The sequence below is a fragment of the Rana temporaria genome, chromosome 10 (genome assembly GCF_905171775.1).
Source record: "Rana temporaria chromosome 10, aRanTem1.1, whole genome shotgun sequence".
NCBI lineage: Eukaryota > Metazoa > Chordata > Amphibia > Anura > Ranidae > Rana > Rana temporaria.
In genome coordinates, this window is record NC_053498.1 from 69492100 (window position 1) to 69514103 (window position 22004).

General features: G+C 42.4%; 1 protein-coding gene across 2 annotated transcripts in view; it reads left to right on the forward strand.

Moving 5' to 3' along the window:
• The window catches only part of SIK2 (salt inducible kinase 2), a 265141-nt gene that overhangs the window by 149057 nt on the left and 94080 nt on the right, over positions 1-22004 (forward strand). For both annotated transcript variants that reach the window (XM_040325400.1, XM_040325401.1), the window contains exon 4: positions 11124-11285. In XM_040325400.1, coding sequence (XP_040181334.1) covers positions 11124-11285 — 162 coding nt within the window. The remainder of the gene's footprint in view (positions 1-11123; positions 11286-22004) is intronic.

Sequence of the window (22004 nt, forward strand, 5' to 3'; positions counted from 1 at the left end):
CTGCCTATTAGCGTGAGGAATGCAGGTGCGTATGCCCCTGGGTCTGAGTAATGACTCCAAAACATACTGGGACATTTAACAGAGATTATTCCAAAGCTGACGTGGTTGCCTATATCACTCAACCAGCTCATTAGGAACGGCTCAGAGGAGGTTTGAAGGTCAGCAGCCTCCAATAGGACTCTCTGTTTGAAAATGATTGTAATTAGGAGCTCTGCTGAAAGCAACATTTACTCTGAAATCCCCAGTTCCTCTTCAGTTCTACAACACAATTTTTTTTTCTCTCCTCCCAAATGGCTTTTTTTAGCTAGACCCGTTTTGTGGAATTTTTCAAAATTTTTTTTTTTTTTTTTAGCATCGAAACCATCATTCAGCATAATAAACCCATCTATGGGGCAGACCCTCGAAGAAATTACGCAGCGTATCTCTTGATACGCCGCGTAATTTCGAATTTTGCGCGCCGTATCTTTGTTTTGGTATCCACAAAACAAGATACGACGGCATCTGTTTTAGATCCGACAGGCGTACGTCTTCGTACGCCGTCGGATCTTAGATGCAATTTTTCGGCGTCCGCTAGGTGGCGTTCACGTCGTAATCCGCGTTCAGTATGCAAATTAGCTATTTCCGACGATCCACGAACGTACGACCAGCTGTCGCATTTTTTTACGTTGTTTCCGTTCGGCTTTTTCCGGCGTATAATTAAAGCTGCTACTCAATGTTAAGTATGGCCGTCGTTCTCGCGTCTAATTTTGAAAATTTTACGTCATTTGCGTAAGTCATCCGTGAATGGGGCTGGACGCCATTTACGTTCAAGTTGAAAACAATGACGTCCTTGCGAAGTCATTTGGAGCAATGTACCCTGGCAGTTTTTTCGGGATGGCGCATGTGCAGTTCGTTCGGCGCGGGGACGCGTTTCATTTAAATGAAACACGCCCCCTTGAATTCGTTGAGGATTCAAACCAAAGCCAGGTAAGTTAAAGCGGCGTAGCATATCTCACATCTGCGCCGGGCGCAGTCTATGTATGTGGATCTGCCCCTATATCTTCAGTTCTAGTACAGGGAAACTGTTCAATTGATCTATAATAAAAGTGATGGAGCAGAACGCATGAAAACGAAAATGCAGACAATGCATCTAGGAAATTCTAATTTTGCCATTTTGCTAATTTTTTTTTATTATTATTTATACTTCATTCCCTGCTAGTTTTTAATTCAATTTACCAAATTACACAATGCAAAGTGTGTGGAGAACTTTCTTTTGTCTCTCTTTTTTATGTTTTTTCCTAAACTTCTTGCCACTGAAATGCTGATCTGAGACACGTTTTATTGTAACATAAAACATCCCAAAACTATACAGGAAATTAAACTTTTTTTGCTTGCGCAAATAGACCAACAAACTATATATGAGGTAAAATTAGCAGCTATGCAAATTATAACGCAGATCATGCATAGATAGATTTATTGGCAAAAAGTAGGTTCACTAGTTGCTTTCTAACATCAAACAAACTTTCCCTTGGATTTTTGTCCGAAGGGAGTTGTCCGGTCACACCCATAGCATACACACGCTCGGACTTTTCTGCAAACTTTTCTAAAACTTTCCCAACATCACGTGTTTTTTTTTTTGCTCTTTTCTGCTCTTTACTGCCACCCTTTGGTTAACTTCTGCTATAGTTGGTTGATTTTAACATTGGTTCTGAGCATGCGTATTTGCACTTTGTACAAAACTCTGATGGCTTGCTGTACATACGGTCGGACTAGGCACCATCGGACTTTTGTTGACGTAAATTTGTCCGTTTGCAGATCAAACTTTTTGTCCGATGAAACCCGAAAAAGTTGGTCTGATGGAGCGTACACACGATTGGACAAATTTGAAAACTTGCAGATTTTGAAGTTTGTTGGCAAAAAGTCCGACCGTGTGTATGGGCTTTAACAGGTTCATAGATTTTTTAGTAATTAATTTACATTTACATAACTGTGGCGGCTGGTCGGCAAGTAGTTAAAGGGGTTGTAAAGGTTTTTTTTTTAAATAGGTCCCTTTAGGAAAATCGAAGGAAAGGGTAAGTGAACCAATGCACTAGATTAAAGGGACCTATTTAAAAAAAATAACCTTTACAACCCCTTTAACTACTTGCCCACCAGCCGCTGCAGTTATACGGCGGCAGGTCGGCTCCCCTGCGCGAGAGCCGTAGCTATACGTCAGCATCTCGAAGCGGCCACTAGGGGCGCGTGCACGTCGCCTGCCGCCCGCTCGTCCCTGACTCCCATGCGCATGCCCGGTGGGCGCGATTGCCGCCGGGCACCCACGATTGCTCTTTACAGAGCGAGGACCGGGAGCCGTGTGTGTAAACACACGGCTCCCGGTCCTGTCAGGGGAGAAATGCCTGACCGTCTGTTTATACAATGTAAGAACAGCGATCAGTCATTTCCCCTAGTGAGGCCACCCCCCTACAGTTAGAACACACCCAGGGAACATACTTAACCCCTTCCCCGCCCCCTAGTGTTAACCCCTTCCCTGCCAGTGGCATTTTTATAGTAATCCAATGCATTTTTATAGCACTGATCGCTAAAAAAATTCCAATGGACCCAAAAATGTGTCAAAAGTGTCCGACGTGTCCGCCATAATGTCGCAGTACCGGAAAAAAATCGCTGATTGCCGCCATTACTAGTAAACTAAAAAATATTAATAAAAATGCCATACAACTACCCCCTATTTTGTAAACGCTATAACTTTTGCGCAAACCAATCAATAAACGTTTATTGCGATTTTTTTTTATGAACAATATGTAGAAGAATACGTATCGGCCTAAACTGAGGAAAAAAATGTTTTTTTTTATATATTTTTGGGGGATATTTATTATAGCAAAAAGTATTTCAAAATTGTCGCTCTATTTTTGTTAATAGCGCAAAAACTAAAAACCGCAGAGGTGATCAAAAGAAAGCTATATTTGTGGGGGAAAAAGGACGCCAATTTTGTTTGGGAGCCACGTCGCACGACCGCGCAATTGTCAGTTAAAGCGACGCAGTGCGGAATCGCAAAAAGTGCTCTGGTCTTTGACCAGCAATATGGTCCGGGGGTTAAGTGGTTAACATGCAAAGTTACAGCTGCCCATTAAAATATACCCAGAATCCTTTTGCAACTGTCTGATGAACGTACGCTTAACTGTAAATGTAAGAATATCTGTGAAAGGTAATGGTAGCTATTGAATATTCCCTGTTTAATCCACAGATTAGGCTTTAACTATTTGTCAGTAATTACCGTTATAATGGATGAATAATTCACAGGTAAATGCAACCTTATTATATATCTTCTGCTGACAATAGTGAAAAATGTGTTTCCTGGAATATCCAATATCTGCTTATATATGACCAATAATTAGGCTTATAATTACCTGTAATTATTCTGCTGTTCAGCATGGACTTGTACTTTCTGTTAACTAATTTGTGTTAATAAATACAGGATGACACTTGTAGGTGTTTACAGCTGAAATAATGTGAACATGTTTTCCGTTCATGTGTGGAAACAGGTGAACATCAACATTTTATAGAATGAGAAAATAATTTTAGATTTTAACATCTGTCATGAATTTAATGTTTTTCTTCAGTAAATAAAGTTGAGGGACACAACACTGAGGAATATCCATTAGCACTCGCCATTTCTTATTTTTTTCAGTATGAGGTCTATTTACCAAATCTTAACACCGTCGAAACCCAAGAATAAAAATGTAATATAATGCACTTACCAGTCCTTGAATGTTCATGTTTTTTTTTCTTCCTCTTTTCTAAACTTTATTTTCACCTTTAGAATACAGGGCTTTGCTTTTTCCTCCATCACGAGATGAAGGGAAAATTGGAACAGGTTCAAATGTCCCGTACGTGACATGTATTTCTGTTTGATCCGGCTCCGCAGGGGGCCAGGCTAGGATCCCCTACTGAGACGGAACAGAGGGCACCTGTGTGAAAAGGGCCTGCAGCAACTTTTTCTTTGACAGCATAGCACAGGTGGAACACAAACAGGTCAGCAGGGCAATTTTGACAAGGCAGCATTTTTTTTAAACAAAATAAATAGGGGGGGGGGGGGGGGACACACTGTCGAAATGACATATTTTTATTATGGCTGTTACTGATTAAAAATTTTCTGTTCGATTAATCGTTTTGTTTTTTAAGCGATTAAACGACTAATTTCGATTAATTATAACGCACATACAGATCCAACTACTTTTAGCTGATCTCCTGCAAATACGAATTTAAAGCTGAACTCCAGGAATTATCTTGTTTTTAAAGTAGGGCTGTTACTGATCAAAATTTTTCTCTTCGATTATTCGTATTTTTTTTTTTATCGATTAATCGACTAATTTCGATTATATATAACGCACATACAGATCCAACTACTTTTAGCTGATCTCCTTGGAGATAAAATCGATGTAGCTACATAAACTGTAAAAATGGTGCGAGTAATACCAAACGGTACCAAAAGCAGTCATAAAAACATATAGCTAAGTATGATACTGGTATAAAAATGTGTACAACGATACCACTGCTGAATCCAGATGAGGAGGGGTTAACATCAGTCCGTCGGCATGCAGATGTCCCATGAAGGGAACTATCACAACTTCCAGTGGATGGCTGTAGAATCCCAGGTTGATAGAGAGAAGTGATAGAGGGAAGTGTAACAGCCCTTGCGTGTGGCAGATATTAAGGTCCCGCCGGCATGCAGATATGAAGGCACAGCAAAGGAGCCCTTCAGATGGACACGGCAAGCCCTGCCGGTGTCCGTGATGTTACTGGATCTCCGACGGAACTCCCTGAAGGCCCAGAAGCTGGCGGAGAGGTGAGTAGCAATCAAAAGAATTGTAATCGATCAAAAAGATTTTGATCGATCAAAAAAATTAAAGATTAATTGATTCATTAAAAGTTAATTTGCACAGCCCTAATTTTTATGTGGGCTGTGTTTTTGATTTGATATTTTTTATATATATTAATGGTATTATGTGAAGTGTTTTCTCTCCCTTGACATACAAATGCTTATAAATATTTTAAGAGGGACGCATGTTCCTGGTGGTTGACAGGGCTAAAATTGATGTAGAACTGAAACATTGAGTAATGTAAAACTGCAAGCAGGCTTGTGTGACCCGTATCAGATTCTGATTCAGTCCATTCAATTTTCTTTTCATATCTTCCTTATACTGAATCACTTTAAAGGGTTGACCTAATATTTATAATGTTTGTCATCATTTGGAATGTGGTTACGTGAATTTTTTATCTATAAAAAATATGTCTAGTAGTCTTCAAAAATATGATGTCAACAAGTGAAAGCACAATTGATGAAGTACTTTGTGTGTTTGGTTAGAAGGTTTTCTGAAGATTTGAACAGTAACAAGGAACTTGAAGTATTGGAACACTAATGCCTAAAGACAAAATCACATTACAAAATATTTTCACTGATGGTAAAATGTTATGGAGAAGATATACTCTTTAGGAATTCTGGGGTCCCATCTATAATTTGAATGTTTGACTTTATAAAATTACTAAGATATTCCCAAAAATACTCTCTTGGTGTTAAGCTGCGTAAAAACACGATCAGTCCATCCGATGAGAACGGACCGATGGACCGTTTTCATCGGTTAACGATGAAGCTGACTGATGGTCCGTCGCGCCTACTCACCATCGGTTAAAAAAACGATCGTGTCAGAGCGCGGTGACGTAAAACACAACGACGTGCTGAAAAAAAGTTCAGTGCTTCCAAGCATGCGTCAACTTGATTCTGAGCATGCGTGCATTTTTAACCGATGGTTGTGCCTACTAACGATCCTTTTTTTCCCCATTGGTTAGGAATCCATCGGTTAAATTTAAAGCAAGTTGGCTTTTTTTTAACCGATGGTTAAATAACCTATGGGGTCCACACACGATCGGTTTTGACCGATGAAAACCTATTGTGTGTACAAGGCCTAAGACAGTTAAGTCCACCACTGGCTTCGCTTATCTTTTGGATACTCCACAGATGGAATCTCTGTATCAGATCCTGGTTTTTCTCCTTCCCCCAATCCATGAACTGATGCCTTGTACACACGATCGAGGGGAAAACCGAGAACCTGCTCGGTAGCTTTTTCCCCCTACACACGGCAGGAAAACTGCCATGAAAGCTTTAGTCGGGAAACTCCCGGCCGTGTGTATGCTCCACCACAGGTTTTCACCATAGGTAAACTGCTGGCTTACAAACCGCCCGGAATCCTGGCGGGAAAAAAGAGAACATGTTCTAATTTTTCCTGGCGGTTGTTCCTGTCAGGAAAACTGCGGAGGAGCATACACACGTCCGGTTTTCCCGGCCAAAAGCTGTCATGGCAGTTTTCCAGACGGGAAAACCTGTCGTGTGTACGAGGCGTAAGGCCGCGTACACACGATCGGTCAAAACCGAGGAAAACGGACTGAAGGGCCTTTTCATCGGTCCAAACCGATCGTGTGTGGGCCCCATCGGTCAGTTATCCTTCGGTCTAAAAATTTAGAATTTCACCAATGGACGCCTAACCCATATGTCAAAACCGACCGTTAGTACGCACGACCATCGGCTAAAAGTCCACGCATGCTCAGACTAAATGAGGGGACGGGAGCGCTCGTTCTTGTAAAACTCACGTTCGTAATGGAGATGGCACATTCGTCACGCTGTAACGGACTGAAAAGCACGAATCATCTCTCACCAAACTTTCACTAACACGTGGTAACACGGAATCAGCAAAAGCAGAGGCAAGGGTGGTGCCAAAGGCTTTGGCCTTCCCCTTTATAGTGACGTCGTACGTGGTTTACGTGTCCGCGTTCTGAACCGATTGCTTATTTAACCTATGGTGTGTAGGCACATCAGACCATCAGTCAGCTTCATCGGTTAACCGATGAAACGGTCCTTCAGTCCGTTCTCATCGGATGGACTGATTGTGTGTACAGGGCTTTAGTGTTTGTTCTTCACCAAGGGTCAGTGCAAGGAGATACTGATTTCACTACATGATACTTCTACTGGACAGCCCTTGAGTATGTCCTACTGGTGACAGACGACAAACCTACTGAATCAAATAACTAAAATTGCCTAGCAGTAATGTAGTCTATTACCTAAGAAAAGACTTTGAATTGATTTAACTGCAGATATTTAGTAAGAGTCATATCAGGCAATAGATGAACAACAGAAACCCGGTAGGCTACTAATCAAGATATAGAATAGGTACCAAGGCTCACAAAGATGGACAGGAACCTGTGTTGAGATACTGACACAGTGCACTGAGCAGAATTCTTGGCTGGAGTCTTAGGCCCGGATTCAGAAAGCACTTACGCCGACGTATCTTCGGATACGTCGCGTAAGTGCACGGATGCGCCATTTCAAGAATCTGCGCCTGATTCTTGAAATAAGATACGCCTGAATTTTGGCTCCTTTCGACCGACGTAAGTCTCCTACGCCGTCGTATCTTGGGCGCATATTTACGCTGGCCGCAAGGGGGGCTTCCATTGTTTTACGCGTTGAATATGTAAATGAGCGAGATACGCCGATTCACGAACGTACTTACGCCCGTCGCAGTAATCTACGCTGTTTACGTAAGGCGTACGTCCGGCGTAAAGTTAAGCCACATAAAGCAGGTGCAAGTCATGTTAGGGTATGGACCAGGGAACAGCCGTCGTATTTTACGTCGTTTACGTAAGTCGTACGTGAATGGGGCTGGGCGTAGGTTACCTTCACGTCGTAGGCATTGAGCCGTCGTATCTTAGGGAGTATATGCAACGTGATCGTGAGCATGCGCCGTTCATTCGGCCCTTTATTTACATGGGGTCACGCTTAATTTTAATAGATCACACCCACTACCTTCCTACTTTGAATTAGGCGGGCTTACGCCGGCCAATTTACGTTACGCCGGCGCAACAAAGGGAGCAAGTGCTTTGTGAATATTGTTCTTGCCTCTCTATGTTACGTCGGTGTAGCGCATATGAGATGCCGCTACGCTGCTCTAAAGATGCGCCGATCTGCGTGAATCCGGGCCTATACTACAGTGCCTATTCAGGCTAGCAGGTAGTGCTGGTATCCACCTTTTTTGATAGTTTTTGCTTTATAGGAAAACAACGTGCAGATTATAAGCATTCATATACTACTGGTCTGACTACAAGTGAACAAAAAAAAATTAGTTGTGATGGGTTGGTTAATAGCAGACACAGTTCTTTCTGTTCTTGCATAGGTTTCCCCTCGCACTTAAAGAACGTGGTGGTAAGTTTAATTGGCTCCTTTCTGAACTACCCCTAGTATGTGGATAGGTTCACGTAAGGTGAGATCTTTAGAATGTATTCTCCTTGAGGGCATGGACTGTTGTGAATGTACAATATATGTAAAGCACTGCATAAATTGTCAGCAGTATGTAAATACCTGCACTAATATAAAAAACACATAACGTGCTATGTACACAGTTTGCTTTGACTTTATAGACAGCCTGCAAGAAAACTCTCAAAGATAAGTGGTGACTTAACTGAAAAAATGTTTTTTGTATTCCTAGAAATATGTACAGAAATATGATGTATTAAAGAATACAATAATCAAATCTGAAAAATGTATTAGCCACTAATCTAGTAACTGCTGTATTCTTTTCTAAACTTCTGAATTAGTCCGGCAACAATTACTTACAAAATAGTTGTTACCTTTAAATATATCCACTTTTATATCCTCCCTTTTGTGGGACAGTCAAGACTGAGGTCAGGCCAAGTAGTGTTGTATCTGGCAGCAACTAGGAGTTCTGAGCTAGAATTTCCTTCTAATATGTATCGCCTGAGAGTCTTGCCTAAAACACCCAACTCTTACCCCAGGAGAAATATGAATTGATCTTTGTCATTAAAGGGGTTGTAAAGGTTTGTTTTTTTATTTTCTAAATAGGTTCCTTTAAGCTAGTGCATTGTTGGTTCACTAACCTTTTCCTTCCATTTCCCTTCTAAATGTTTTCTTTCTTTGTCTGAATTTCTCACTTCCTCTTTCTCCTCAGTAAGCTTGCCCCCGTCAGCCAGAACAGCTTACTGAGGAGGAACAGGAAGTGAGAAATTCAGACAAAGAAAACAATGAAAACAACATTTAGAAGGGAAATCGAAAGGAAAAGGTAAGTGGACCAACAATGCACTAGCTTAAAGGAACCTTTTTAGAAAATGAAAAACGAACCTTTCCAACCCCTTTAACCTGCCTGGCGGTATCCCCGAGCGTGACTCGGGGTGGGTTTTTCATGCTGCGATCGGTATCCCGAGTCACGCTCGGGGTAGCTGTGCAGAGTGTGCAGCGGCGCGGCTTACCTGCTCGCAGCATCCACAGACAAGTTACTCACCTTGTCCCTGGATCCTGCGATGCATCCCCGCTGTGTGAGCGAGCGGGACCTCGCTCGATTCACACAGTGTCCCCGTGTGCCGCCGATCTCCGTTCCCTGCGACGTTACGACGCACAGGGGCGGAGAACGGCACCAAATTCAAAAAAGTAAACAAACACAATACATACAGTATACTGTAATCTTATAGATTACAGTATTGTATGTAAAAAACACACACCCCCCTTGTCCCTAGTGGTCTGCCCTGTGTCCTGCATGTACTTTTATATAATAAAAACTGTCCTTTCTGCCTGAAAACTGTAGATTGTCCAAAAGTGTCCCTTCATGTCAAAAATGGTTTTAGAGCAGCTAGAAAACAGCGATAATAAATTATAATCACTTGCAGAATTGTGCGATAGCAATTTGTGGGGAAATACGTCATAAAAAAATAAAAGTAATGACAGCGACAATTCTGCAACTGAGCAAATTTCAGTGATTTTGAGTTGATTACATTATTGAATAATTTTTATTATAATTATATTATTATTTGTTATAATTATTTATTATATTAGAATTTATAATTTTGTTTTAAAAAAAAAATCATACCCGGGATGCCTACTAGACTCTTGTTTGGTCAGATTTAAGTGAGTCATTCCTAAAAATTACAGACCTGCAGTATAAAACGCCAAATTTCCTTGCAAAATAATTGTACCGCTTTTGGTACGTAATTCCAGACAGAATCATACCGCCAGGGAGGTTAACACTAGTTCTGGTGACAACTATATTTCCCTTATATCTGAGAGATTTCCTCTTGCTTTTAGTTGTGTCCTATAGGACAGGAATACAATTCCAGTCTTTACTCTAACCAGACGGAAAAAAAAAAGTTTTGGCTTTAGATATACTTTGAAAATATAGAAGGCTGTTTGGAAGTGATCTTCAAAGGACAGAATTCAAACAGACTGGCCCAGATTCACGTAGGAGATACGACGGCGTATCTCCAGATACCCTGTCGTATCTCTGAGTCTGAGGCGTCGTATCTTGGCGCCTGATTCAAAGAATCAGATACGCCAGAATTTGTCTAAGATACGACCAGCGTAAGTCGCCTACGCCATCGTATCTTAACTGCATATTTCCGCTGGCCGCTAGGGGCGTGTACGCTGATTTACGCCTAGAATATGTAAATCAGCTAGATACGCCAATTCACGAACGTACGCCCGGCCGTCGCAGTACAGATACGCCGTTTACGTTAGGCTTTTTTTCGGCGTAAAGTTACCCCTGCTATATGAGGCACAGCCAATGTTAAGTATGGACGTTGGGCCAGCGTCAAATTTTCCGTCGATTACGTCGTTTGCGTAAGTTGTTCGCGAATAGGGCTGTGCGTCATTTACCTTCACGTCGAAAGCATTGGATTTTTGCGGGTTAATTTGGAGCATGCGCACTGGGATACTTTCACGGACGGCTCATGCGCTGTTCATAAAAAGCGTCATTTACGTGGGGTCACAATAAATTAACTTAAAACACGCCCACATGTTCCACATTTGAATTAGGCGGGCTTACGCCGGCCTATTTACGCTACGCCTCCGCAACTTTGCTTTGTGAATACTGCACTTGCCTGTCAAAGTTGCGGAGGCGTAGCGTAAATGGGATACGTTACGCCGCTCACAAATACGCGCTCCCTACGTGAATCTGGGCCTATATGTACTTTAAGTTAAGTTGGTTCAAGTTAGGTCCATTGACAGATTTATTATCATCAGTGCTGTATGGAAACCATAATTATAACTGAGTATTTATGTTGATTCTAAAGGTTTTCATTGGTTTTCCCCACAGATTATTTGGCTAACCATGGGCGTCTCAGTGAAGCAGAAGCTAGACGGAAGTTTTGGCAAATCCTATCTGCTGTGGAGTACTGTCACAGTTGCAATATAGTCCATCGGGATTTGAAGGCTGAAAACCTTTTGCTAGATAATCACATGAACATCAAGATAGCAGGTAACTTTTTTTTTTTTTTTTAATGCATAAAGGATAAAAATCAGGAACTTGGATATCTTCTTAATCATGCCAGAGCATCAAAGCTCAACTTCTCTTGGACAGTGTAGCTCTGGCATGCCCCATTCTTGCCTAATAGGGACCATTAGTGGTGTGCAGAAGGGGGCTGTCACATCTCCGCTTTCCAAACTGAAAGATTTGCATATATGCGAGTTCTGGACTTTGACGTTCCTTGGGCACTTATGAATATATATAAAGATACCCGCAGGTACACCTTGGTCTACACAGATATAAAATATTAGAAATGAAAATCTTGGTGCACAATAATGAATACCTTGTTATCAGTCCTCTTTGAACCTGTACACATCCTGATTTTTGCTAATGAAACTCAAATTAGTCGCATCAGTTGTAATTATTAAACTGTCTATGGCCATCTTTTTTTAGCTGGCCATGAATCAAATTAAACTGTGAAAAAAAAAAAGATTTTATGAGCATAGTATAGGCTATTTAATCAAAACTGGTTGTAGCAAAATTGGAAAGGATTTTGGCAAACAGTAGGCCTTTATTCCAAATTTAGCATGAGCCCCCAAGACTCATATGTTCAATGCCCTAACCTACTTCAGAATATTGTGGCAGTGTATAAATATATATAGGTAGATTTAGGTACATTGGATTATAGTTACGGCGGCGTAGCTTAGCCTGTTTAGGCTACGCCGCCGTAAATTAGCTAGGCTAGTAATGATTCTCAATATACTTGCCTGCTAATATACGGCGGCGTAGCCTAAAGCGGGCGGGCCTAAGGGCGCCAAATTCAAATGTGTTGGAGGGGGGCATGTTTGATGGTAATGAGGCTTGACCTCACGTTTTTTACGTTTTTTTTTCACTGCACATGCGCCGGGCGCCTACATTTCCCAGTGTGCATTGCGGCTACGTACGCCGCACGGGCCTATTGATTTTGACGTGGACGTAAACTACGTAAATCCCGATTCGCGGACAACTTGCGCAAACAACGTAAAAAAATCGAATCTCGCGGCTGGAACGGCGGCCATACTTTAACATTGTTATTCCACCTAATAGGTGGAATAACTTTAGGCCTGCTAATGCCTTACGGAAACGGCGTAAATCGACTGTGGCGGCCGGGCGTACGTTCGTGAATCGGCGTATCCCCTCGTTTACATATTCTACGCCGACCGCAATGGAAGCGCCACCTAGCGGCCATCCAAAATATTGCAATCTAAGATAGGACGGCGCAAGCCGTCGTTTCTTAGATATGTTTAAGCGTATCTCTGTTTGAGCATACGCTTAAACATAGGTCGGCGTAGATTCTGAGTTAGGTTGGCTTATCTACTGATAAGCCGGCCTAACTCTACCTGAATCTACCTAATACAGTATATACTGTAAGGCTGATGGTGACATGAAACACGTAAATGTACAGGAAAAGCCACCTTCTTGTCTACTGTGCATAATAATCTGCCTGACCCTGCCTCTAATTAACATTCACATGCTCAGTTATTAAAATTTTTTGTTTGTGTGCAGCCAATCATTTAGTTAGTTTAATATGTGCTTGGGTGTAATTAAGTGGAAATGAAACATTCATAATTTCAAAGCATCCTTCCTTATTCTAGTTAATGTGACATCCCCATGACCTGCTTATACTCGCCCTCCTATGTTCCTTTGCCGCTCCGTTCCTCCACAGTTCTAACATTGCGTAAGCTCCATGTTGAATGGTCTGAGGCCTCGTACACACGACCGTTTTCCTCTGCAAAATCCATCAAGAAAAATGTTGGCAGAGCATTTTTGGGGAGAAAAACGATTGTGTGTATGTTTTTCGTCGAGAAAACAGTCGTGGATCTCGACGAGCAAAAAAAGAGAACATGCTCTCTTTTTTCTCGTCGGGAGTCTCAATTTCCTCGTCGTGTTTCTCGTTGGGCTGGTTTACGACGGGAAACACATTCGTGTGTATGCTAAGAAACCCGCACATGCTCAGAATAAAGTATGAGACGGGAGCGCGCCTTCGGTAAAAGTAGCATTCGTAATAGAGATAGCACATTCGTCACGCTGTAACAGACTGAAAAGCGCGAACCGTCTCTCACCAAACTTTTACTTAACACGCAGTAACATTAGATTAGTAAAAGCAGCCCCAAGGGTGGCGCCAGTGGAATCAAACGTCCCCTTTATACTGCCGTCGTACGTGTTGTACGTCACCGCGTTTGAGAACGACGAGACAGTGTGTATGCAAGGAAAGCTTGACAAGATTCTCGTCAAGCCTGACAAGAACCTCGTCGAGGAAAACTACGTTTTTTTTACAACGAGATTCTTGGTCGTGTGTACGAGGCCTCAGAGCTTACAAAGGGTTGATAATGTCACCCCCTGCCTCATGTTACAATGTTCAGGCCTAGAAAATATAACCGCTCCTCTCATGCTCCCCGATACCCAGGTACTTCATAGCAGGCCCATTGTAGTGATGCCATGGGGGCCCAGCGATAGTAAGTGGGTTGAGGGGCTGTTGGACGTGTTGATCTCCATCTCTGAACACTATTTGCCTTGTTTTGTCTGACTGATGCTGATTAAATTGTTATAATTGTTATTATTAAGATCAAAAAAATATCCATTTGGTTATAGAGTCCATTACAGTCCTTATTCCATTCTTCCAAGCCCAGATGAAGGAGCAACATGTTTCCCCAAAACACATTGGGCTAGATTCAGGTAGGGGCGCGCATAGTTACGGCGGCGCAGCATATCGTATTTACGCTACGCCGCCGTAAGTTAGAGAGGCAAGTGCTGTATTCACAAAGTACTTGCCTTCTAAGTTACGGCGGCGTAGCCTAAATGGTGCCGGCGTAAGCGCTCGTAATTCAAATGTGGATGAGGGGGCGTGTTTTATGTTAATGTATGATGGCCGTTCGTGTACATATCCCAGTGTGCATTGCTCCCAAGTACGCCGCAACGACGTATTGGTTTCGACGTGAACGTAAATTACGTCCAGCCCTATTCGCGAACGACTTACACAAACAATGTAAAAAATTCAAAATTCGAAGCGGGAACGACGTCCCTACTTAACATTGGCTGCGCATCCTAATAGCAGGAGTAACCTTACGCCGAAAAAGCCTAACGTAAACGACGTAACTAAATTGTGCCGGGCGTACGTACGTTTGTGAATCGGCGTATCTAGGTCATTTGCATATTCTACGCCGAAAACAACGGAAGCGCCCCTAGCGGCCAGCGTAAAATTGCACACAATTATACGCTGGAAAATGCAAAATCAGGCTCACTTCTGCATAGAAACCAATGAGCTTCTAACCCAAGCTTGTTCAATTAAGTTTTGGTAATAAAACCTGGAAGTTCATTGGTTTCTATGCAGAAGTGAGCCTTATTTTTCACTTTCCAACTTTAGTAAATAAACCCTACTGTGTACTTAAAAGTGGGGTATACCTGTATTAAACTGTGTTTTTGGCTTAACACATTGAGTATAAAATATTAGTCCTCATTCACACCATGGTGCAGAGACATCAGTAGTTCTGCATGCATTCTGCAAGGGCACAACAAAAACAATGGTTCTCTATGTGCCCTGTTTACACCTCCAACGTGCAGATTTTTTCTGTGCAGGAAACTGCAACATGTAAGCAGTGTTTTACATGGGAAAAAACTGACATGACAATCAATTTTGGTGTGAACAGGGCACATAACTGACGCACATGAAAACTGATGTCAACGTGCATGAAAACTGATGTCTCTGCAAGTGAAATCTGCACGTTTCCCCTCTAGTTCCAGTTTTCATGCATGTATGGTGTGAACGAGCCCTTAAAAGAGAAGTTTGGGTTTGGGGGTTATTGCAGTTTTATACTTACCTTGGTCTGATGCTGCATCTGTCCACATCTGTCCCACGGCGTCTCTCCACTGAGAACCGAACGATCTAACATCGCCGATGGCTCGGATATCTCGGCCCCCCCGAGCAGAGAACTGCTGCCTGGCAATCGGCAGCTCTGCTCCTCCATGTTTACTGGAGGGCCGAGCTGTAGAGGGGCGGGGAAAGAGTTGCCAGTGGACAGTGCAGTATGGAGCCAGTTTAGACAAGGGAGGAGCAAGGGATTGTCTTTCCATCCTTGGCTATTTGGGTGTGTTTCTATTTCATATATATTGATGCACACAGTATAGGGCAGTGATGGCGAACCTTGGTACCCCAGATGTTTTGGAACTACATTTCCCATGATGCTCAACTATACTGCAGAGTGCATGAGCATCATGGGAAACGTAGTTCCAAATCATCTGGAGTGCCAAGGTTCGCCATCACTGGTATAGGGAGACACAACTCTCATTCCTGTATACAATGATGGCTACATAGGATGCTGCAGAGGAAAGGAGCCACCCTGAAACGGGAAACCTGGGGCAGCGAACATGGCACAAGCTTAAAGCGGAGGTCCGCTACAAATACTGCAGCTGCTGACTTTTAAAATATGGACACATACCTGTCCAGCGCGCCTGGAATGTCGGCACCCGAAGGCCGACGCGTGCCTTGGCCCTCAGATGCTGCCGCCACCATCTTTGCTAAGGTAATCAGGAAATAAAGCCTTGCGGCTTCACTTCCCGGGTTCCCTACTGTCCATGCGCAAGTTACGCTGTGCAATCGAAATGGTCCCTCCTGTCTTCTATCTCCCAGAAGACAGCGGGGGGAAGGGGACAGGAAGTGGCGTAGATTATCCGCGGATATCTATGCCCAAAAGTGGGTGCAAATACTTGTATTTTACATGTATCTGCACCCCCCTCCCCTTGAAAGGTGCCAAATGTGACACCGGAGGGGGGAGGGTTCCGAAAAGCAGAGGTTCACTTTTTGTGTGAACCTCCGCTTTAAACAGGAACATAGGCAAGGATTAACAAATAAAAAGCATCTTTATACTCTATAAATTATTAAATTGTCTGCTAAAAAACTGATAGGTAGATTCAGGTAGAGTTAGGCCGACTTATCAGTAGATAAGTCGGCCTAACTCAGAATCTACGCCGACCTATGTTTAAGCGTATATGCTCAAACAGAGATACGCTTAAACATATCTAAGATACGATGGCTTGTGCCATCCTATCTTAGATTGCAATTTTTCGGATGGCCGCTAGGTGGCGCTTCCATTGCGGCCGGCGTAGAATATGTAAATGAGTTTCTACGTCGATTTACGAACGTACGCCCGGCCGCCGCAGTCGCTTTACGCCGTTTCCGTAAGGCCTTAGGCGGCCTAAAGTTATTCCACCTATGAGGTGGAATAACAATGTTAAAGTATGGCCGCCGTTCCCGCCGTGAGGTTCGAATTTTTTACGTCGTTTGCGTAAGTCGTCCGCGAATCGGGAGTTACGTCGTTTACGTCCATGTCAAAATCAATAGGCCCGTACGGCGTACTTAGCCGCAATGCGCACTGGGAAATGTAGGCGCCCGGCGCATGCGCAGTAACCAAAAAACGTCAAAAACGTGAGGTCAAGCCTCATTACCATTAAACACGCCCCCCTCCAACCCATTTGAATTAGGAGCCCTTACGCCCGCCGCGTTTACACTACGCCGCCCTAAGTAAGGAGGTAAGTGCTTTGAGAATCATGTACTTGCCTCTCTTACTTAAGGCGGCGTAGTGTAAACACGCTAGGCTACGCCGCCGCAAATTAACGCGCCCCTACCTGAATCTACCTAAGAGGGTTTCATGTAAGTTTAGGCCTTGGAAGTATTAATCTTTTGCGCACACTCAAACATCAGATACATTGGTGCACAAGTACCTGTATTTCTAAACAGGTGTGATCCTTGCAGAATGGATTCCTGAAATGTGTGTGATAATAACCTGCCCGTGTCCTCTCATGGTGATGGTGTGCGGGGCCTTCTCTGCCTTTCTGTTGACTTACAAATGCTGATTCACTGGAAAAGCATGCGGCCCTCTGACATCAATGCAGATTCTGACATGGGGGTGTGAATTCGGGAACAGACTTTGTGATGAGCATATGAATGATGAAATCTCACCTCGCCTCCTTTTTAAGCTGAGATGCATTTTACTGTATTTTAGCATATAGATTTTTCTTCGTTCACCATGAAACCTCTTGCGTCAGCCTCTTTTCAGATATATAGTATAACATCACTTGACCCACGCTGCAAGTGTACAGCCAGAGTCCTCAGAATGGCTAAGCCAAATTAACCTTTAGCCTATTATGAGGTATTTAAAAGACAGTTCTAGCAACCAATCAAATCCTCCCTTTCATTCTTCTTATAGCAGAGACTTAGCAAGGGCAGCAAGAATTTTTTTTTTTTATATGGACCATTCTTGACAACATTTATTGGATGCGGCATAGATTAGTACTTGTGCATTTAAAATGTGTGCTTTGAAATCCAACATGACATCTGTAATAACCCGCATATAAACTGTTCGATTCACTAGATTCGCTTTAGTAAGAACTTTGAGGATCCGTAATCAGCAAATAAAATCATTCATTGATTTGTTAATGCAATCCAGGAAACACTGCAATTGTCAACATTTATTTGGCCACTAAAATCAACTTTATAATGTTTTCAGAATACTTTGCTACTAGATTGAGCAAGGCATTCATAGTGCCTCTTCCAAGACTGTGGGGTGGGGAGTTTTTTAAAACCACGTAGCTCCCCTGTCTTGCAAATATTTTTTCTCTACATGTAATGCTTCTTGTGCACTGCAATGGGGATCGAATATGTGTGTGAATATTGCTTTTCTAGAGGGTGTGAAAAACAGACTACAAAAACGAAAATTTAAAGCTGAACTCCAGGAATTTTCTTGTTTTAAAAGTTACATTGTTTCAGCTTGACTACATCTAATTCTTCATTGCTTACATCTGGAGGGCCACTGGGGGTGCAGATCTAACCATCCAGTTGGCGCTAGTCTCTTCTGAGACTTAGACCCCTTTCACACTGAGGAGTTTTTCAGGCGGTACAGCGCTAAAAATATCGCTGCTATACCGCCTAAAAAACTCCTGCACTGCATACTCAATGTGAAAGCCAGAGGGCTGGCGGGAGACAAAAAAATCTCCTGTCAGCAGCATCTTTGGAGCGGTGAGAGGAGCGGCGTGTATACCGCTCCTTCACCACTCCTTCCCATTTAAAACAATGGGAACCGTGGCAATACCGCCCGCAATGCGCCTCTGCAGAGGCGCATTACGGGCGTTATTAACCCTTTATCGACCGCTAGCGGGGGTTAATACCGCCCCGCTAGTGGCCGAAACCCTCGGCAAATCCGACGGTATATCGCCGCTATTTTTAGCGGCGATATACCGCCACCGCGGCTCCTGTCCCTGTCTGAAAGGGGCCTTTGTGAGTGAATAACTTCTGCACTGTCTGAGAATAAAACTAAAACCTAGGGGGCGCTGCTGCTGCAAAAAAAAGAATAATATTGATAAAAATGCCATAAAACTATCCCCTATTTTGTAAACGCTATAAATTTTGCACAAACCAATCAATAAATTGCAATTTTTACTATAGCAAAAAGTAAAAAATATATATATATTTTTTTTTAAATTGTCGCTCTATTTTTGTTTATAGCGCAAAAAATAAAAACCACACAGGTGATCAAATACCACCAAAAGAAAGCTCTATTTGTTGGGGAAAAAATGACGCCAATTTTGTTTGGAAGCCATGTCGCACGACCACGCAAATTGTCAGTTAAAGCGACGCAGTGCCGAATCGCAAAAAGGGGCCAGGTCCTTTACCTACATATTGGTCCGGGTCTTAAGTGGTTAATGGGATTTATTAAAATGAATGGGAAAGAAAACCCATATGTACACAGTATATACAAACTTGGATGTGTTCCTCTTCTTGAACATTTATGTGTTCACACCCAAGCTAGTGCAGATTACTTGTGAGTAAGCTTTCTACTCCAAAAAGGTCACGTCTTAATATCCATAGGGCCATTGTCAACACTTTCCATTCAATACACAGAATACATTCCCATCCTGCTTAGTAGATAGGCAGCTAAGGTATGTAATGTATTTCAGTGGAGGGTGACGAGTGCGGTTTGGTGTTTTATTTATACTAGTCATATCATAATCATTCTTAATACCTTTAGTTAAGCATCCTTTTGTGTATTTCTGCTGATCCCTGCCCTAAATAAATAATTTCTCATGATTAAATCTACTTTGTAACAATAGGATTGTGTGTTACCACCATCTATGTATAGAGGTTTAATCAGTGTGAAAGGAGATATCGCCCAACCTTTAGCAAATCTTTACCCTTTCCACCTTGACAAGTGGTAGTATACTGATATGGATATTCATCAAAAGTCACTCTTAAAGCAGAGGTCCACCCAAAAGTGGAACTTCTGCTTATCTGATGCCTCCCCCCTCCGGTGGCACATTTGGCACCTTTTGGGGGGTGAGGGGGGAGCAGGTATCTGTTTTTTAAAGGTACCCTGTCCCCACTTCCATCGGACCCCGGCCTACCTACTCCTTCCCTTGGTGCCGGGCCAGTAAGAGAGTGCATGTGCAGTAGGGAACCAGCTAAGCCGCTAGGCTTCACTACCGGGTTCCCTTAACGGCAATGGCGGTGGCAGAACCCGACAGCCGATGGAAACATTGCTGGATTCCAGGACAGGTAAGTGGCCTAATATTAAAAGTAAGCAGCTACAGTATGTGTAGCTGCTGACTTTTAGTTTTTGAAACTTTTACATTAATAGAGCTTTAAGCTGCCCATACATAGATCAAAATTCAGCCGGTTCTGCCTAGACCTAACTCATTTCAATACATCTATGGTTGATTTTGCTCAACAGAAATTGATCTAATGATCAACAAGCTGGCTTAACCCTCCTCTTATGTTCGCTTTCTGTTACTATCCATGATGTTAACGGGTCGGTTTTGACCCGTATCTTAAATCAGCCATAAAATACCCTCTGAACAATTATTTATCATCCAATTTGTTTCTTACCTCTTGGTTACCTTGTTAGGCTTCTTTATCCTTGAAAAGATTGGTCTTAATATTTTTGGTGTGACCCCTTAGACCTTTCTTTTGATAGCATACCTCTCATTTTCAAATTTAAAAAATGGTAAAATAAACCTCAATAGAATATTATGTATTGGTCCTATGTTTCTTTACTTTATTTAGAGAAGCAGACAAGCAGGCAAAGAGATAGGCCCCTCCCTAACTACAGCTCACAGGGTTGAGAGGTGATTGGCTGTCAGTGTTACTAAGCAGAGAGAGTGTTTATGATTTCAGTTTTGGCACTTATTAGTGTCCTATAATCCTATATTATAACTGGGTCAGAATTGACCCTAACACCATAAACGTCTTAATTTTCACCACAGTATTTTATAATTTGGTGAAAAGGATTCTTTTTCTATTACATTGTTTAAATATAGGTTCCTGACAAAGTAAAAAAATCTTGATGCAATAAACAAATTTATGTGATACTTATAGACATTCAAAACCTGAAAACGGGTCGGTTCTGACCCTGACACAAGAGGAGGGTTAATCAAAAAAACAACAGTCTATGGCTAGCCTTAAGATGGCCATATATTGTTCACATATCCCCCTGATTCCTGTTTAATCAACTGAAATTTGCATCGCGGGTAGCCCTTTTGGTACCATCCGGCTTGGAAAAATTAAATTTCTAACTCAAAGGAGGCTGGGTGGAAAACTGTTAGCCCAACAGTGGTTGCATGCAAGCCAATATCCAGATAGAAAATGGCCAGCAGTGTAGATTCCTCCATTCACTCTTTCCCACTTCTCCTGGAGGAAAAGGATTCTAAATTGAAATAGAATTACTATTGCAGTGGTATGGGAGCAGGAGGCTATAGTGAACTGCATTGGGTGGACCTGGAGTAATGGCATTTTGATGAATTTACATTCAGTAGGCAATATACAATTCAGCTTTTCTTGGTTATATCCCTATTCACAATATTCTGGATGGATACATTTATATTGGGCGTTATGACAGGTGTGTGGTGCGGATCCCCCACTGGCCGGGGGAGCATTTTTTTGGCCGCACTTTGATACCTGTCTATCCCTTTTGAAGTTGGCCTCTATGGGAACAAGCTGGTGAGAATCTAGATGTCTACACTTGAGAACAGAGGAGTCCTGAAGAAGTAGGTTTTTCTGTGAAATGCGTAGACCTTGTTTCTTTGTACCTCCAGTGTGAATTTATTCCCAATGCGTATATACATGATTTGTATATCCTCTTTGAAAGATATTTTATGAAAAACGTGATACATTTTAATTGGTTTGTTTAAAATTATTTAAAAAACACTCACAACTTAAATCCTAAATTTCCTGCCTAACATTAAAGTAATCCTTTTTTACACTTTCAAAGTGTTGATAATTGTGCATCTAAGTTGCTGAAAATGATAATGAAAGAATAAACGATTTTTTTCCCTGCAACCTAATTTGTGTGGATTAGAGAGTCGGTATTTCACAGCCACCGGCAGCAGATTAATTTGTGCATGAACCTGTGTGTATCGAGGATATGGGTCACTCAGAGGTTGTGCAGGAAACTAATCTCCGTACTCTGGCTGGTCGTATCAATTCCAGTTGTACTTTCTACTCTGATCCTGTTAACTAGTCACCCCTATAACTCGCCCGACTGAAGCTTGCTTCCTGTGTCTGGCATTGGGCCACCGTTGTGAACCACTAAAAGAAGTGAAAAACAATTATGCCTCGTACACACGACCATTTTTCCCGGCATGAAAAAAACGATGTTTTTCCTGACGGGATTCCTGTCAAGCCTGCCTTGCATACACACGTTCAGG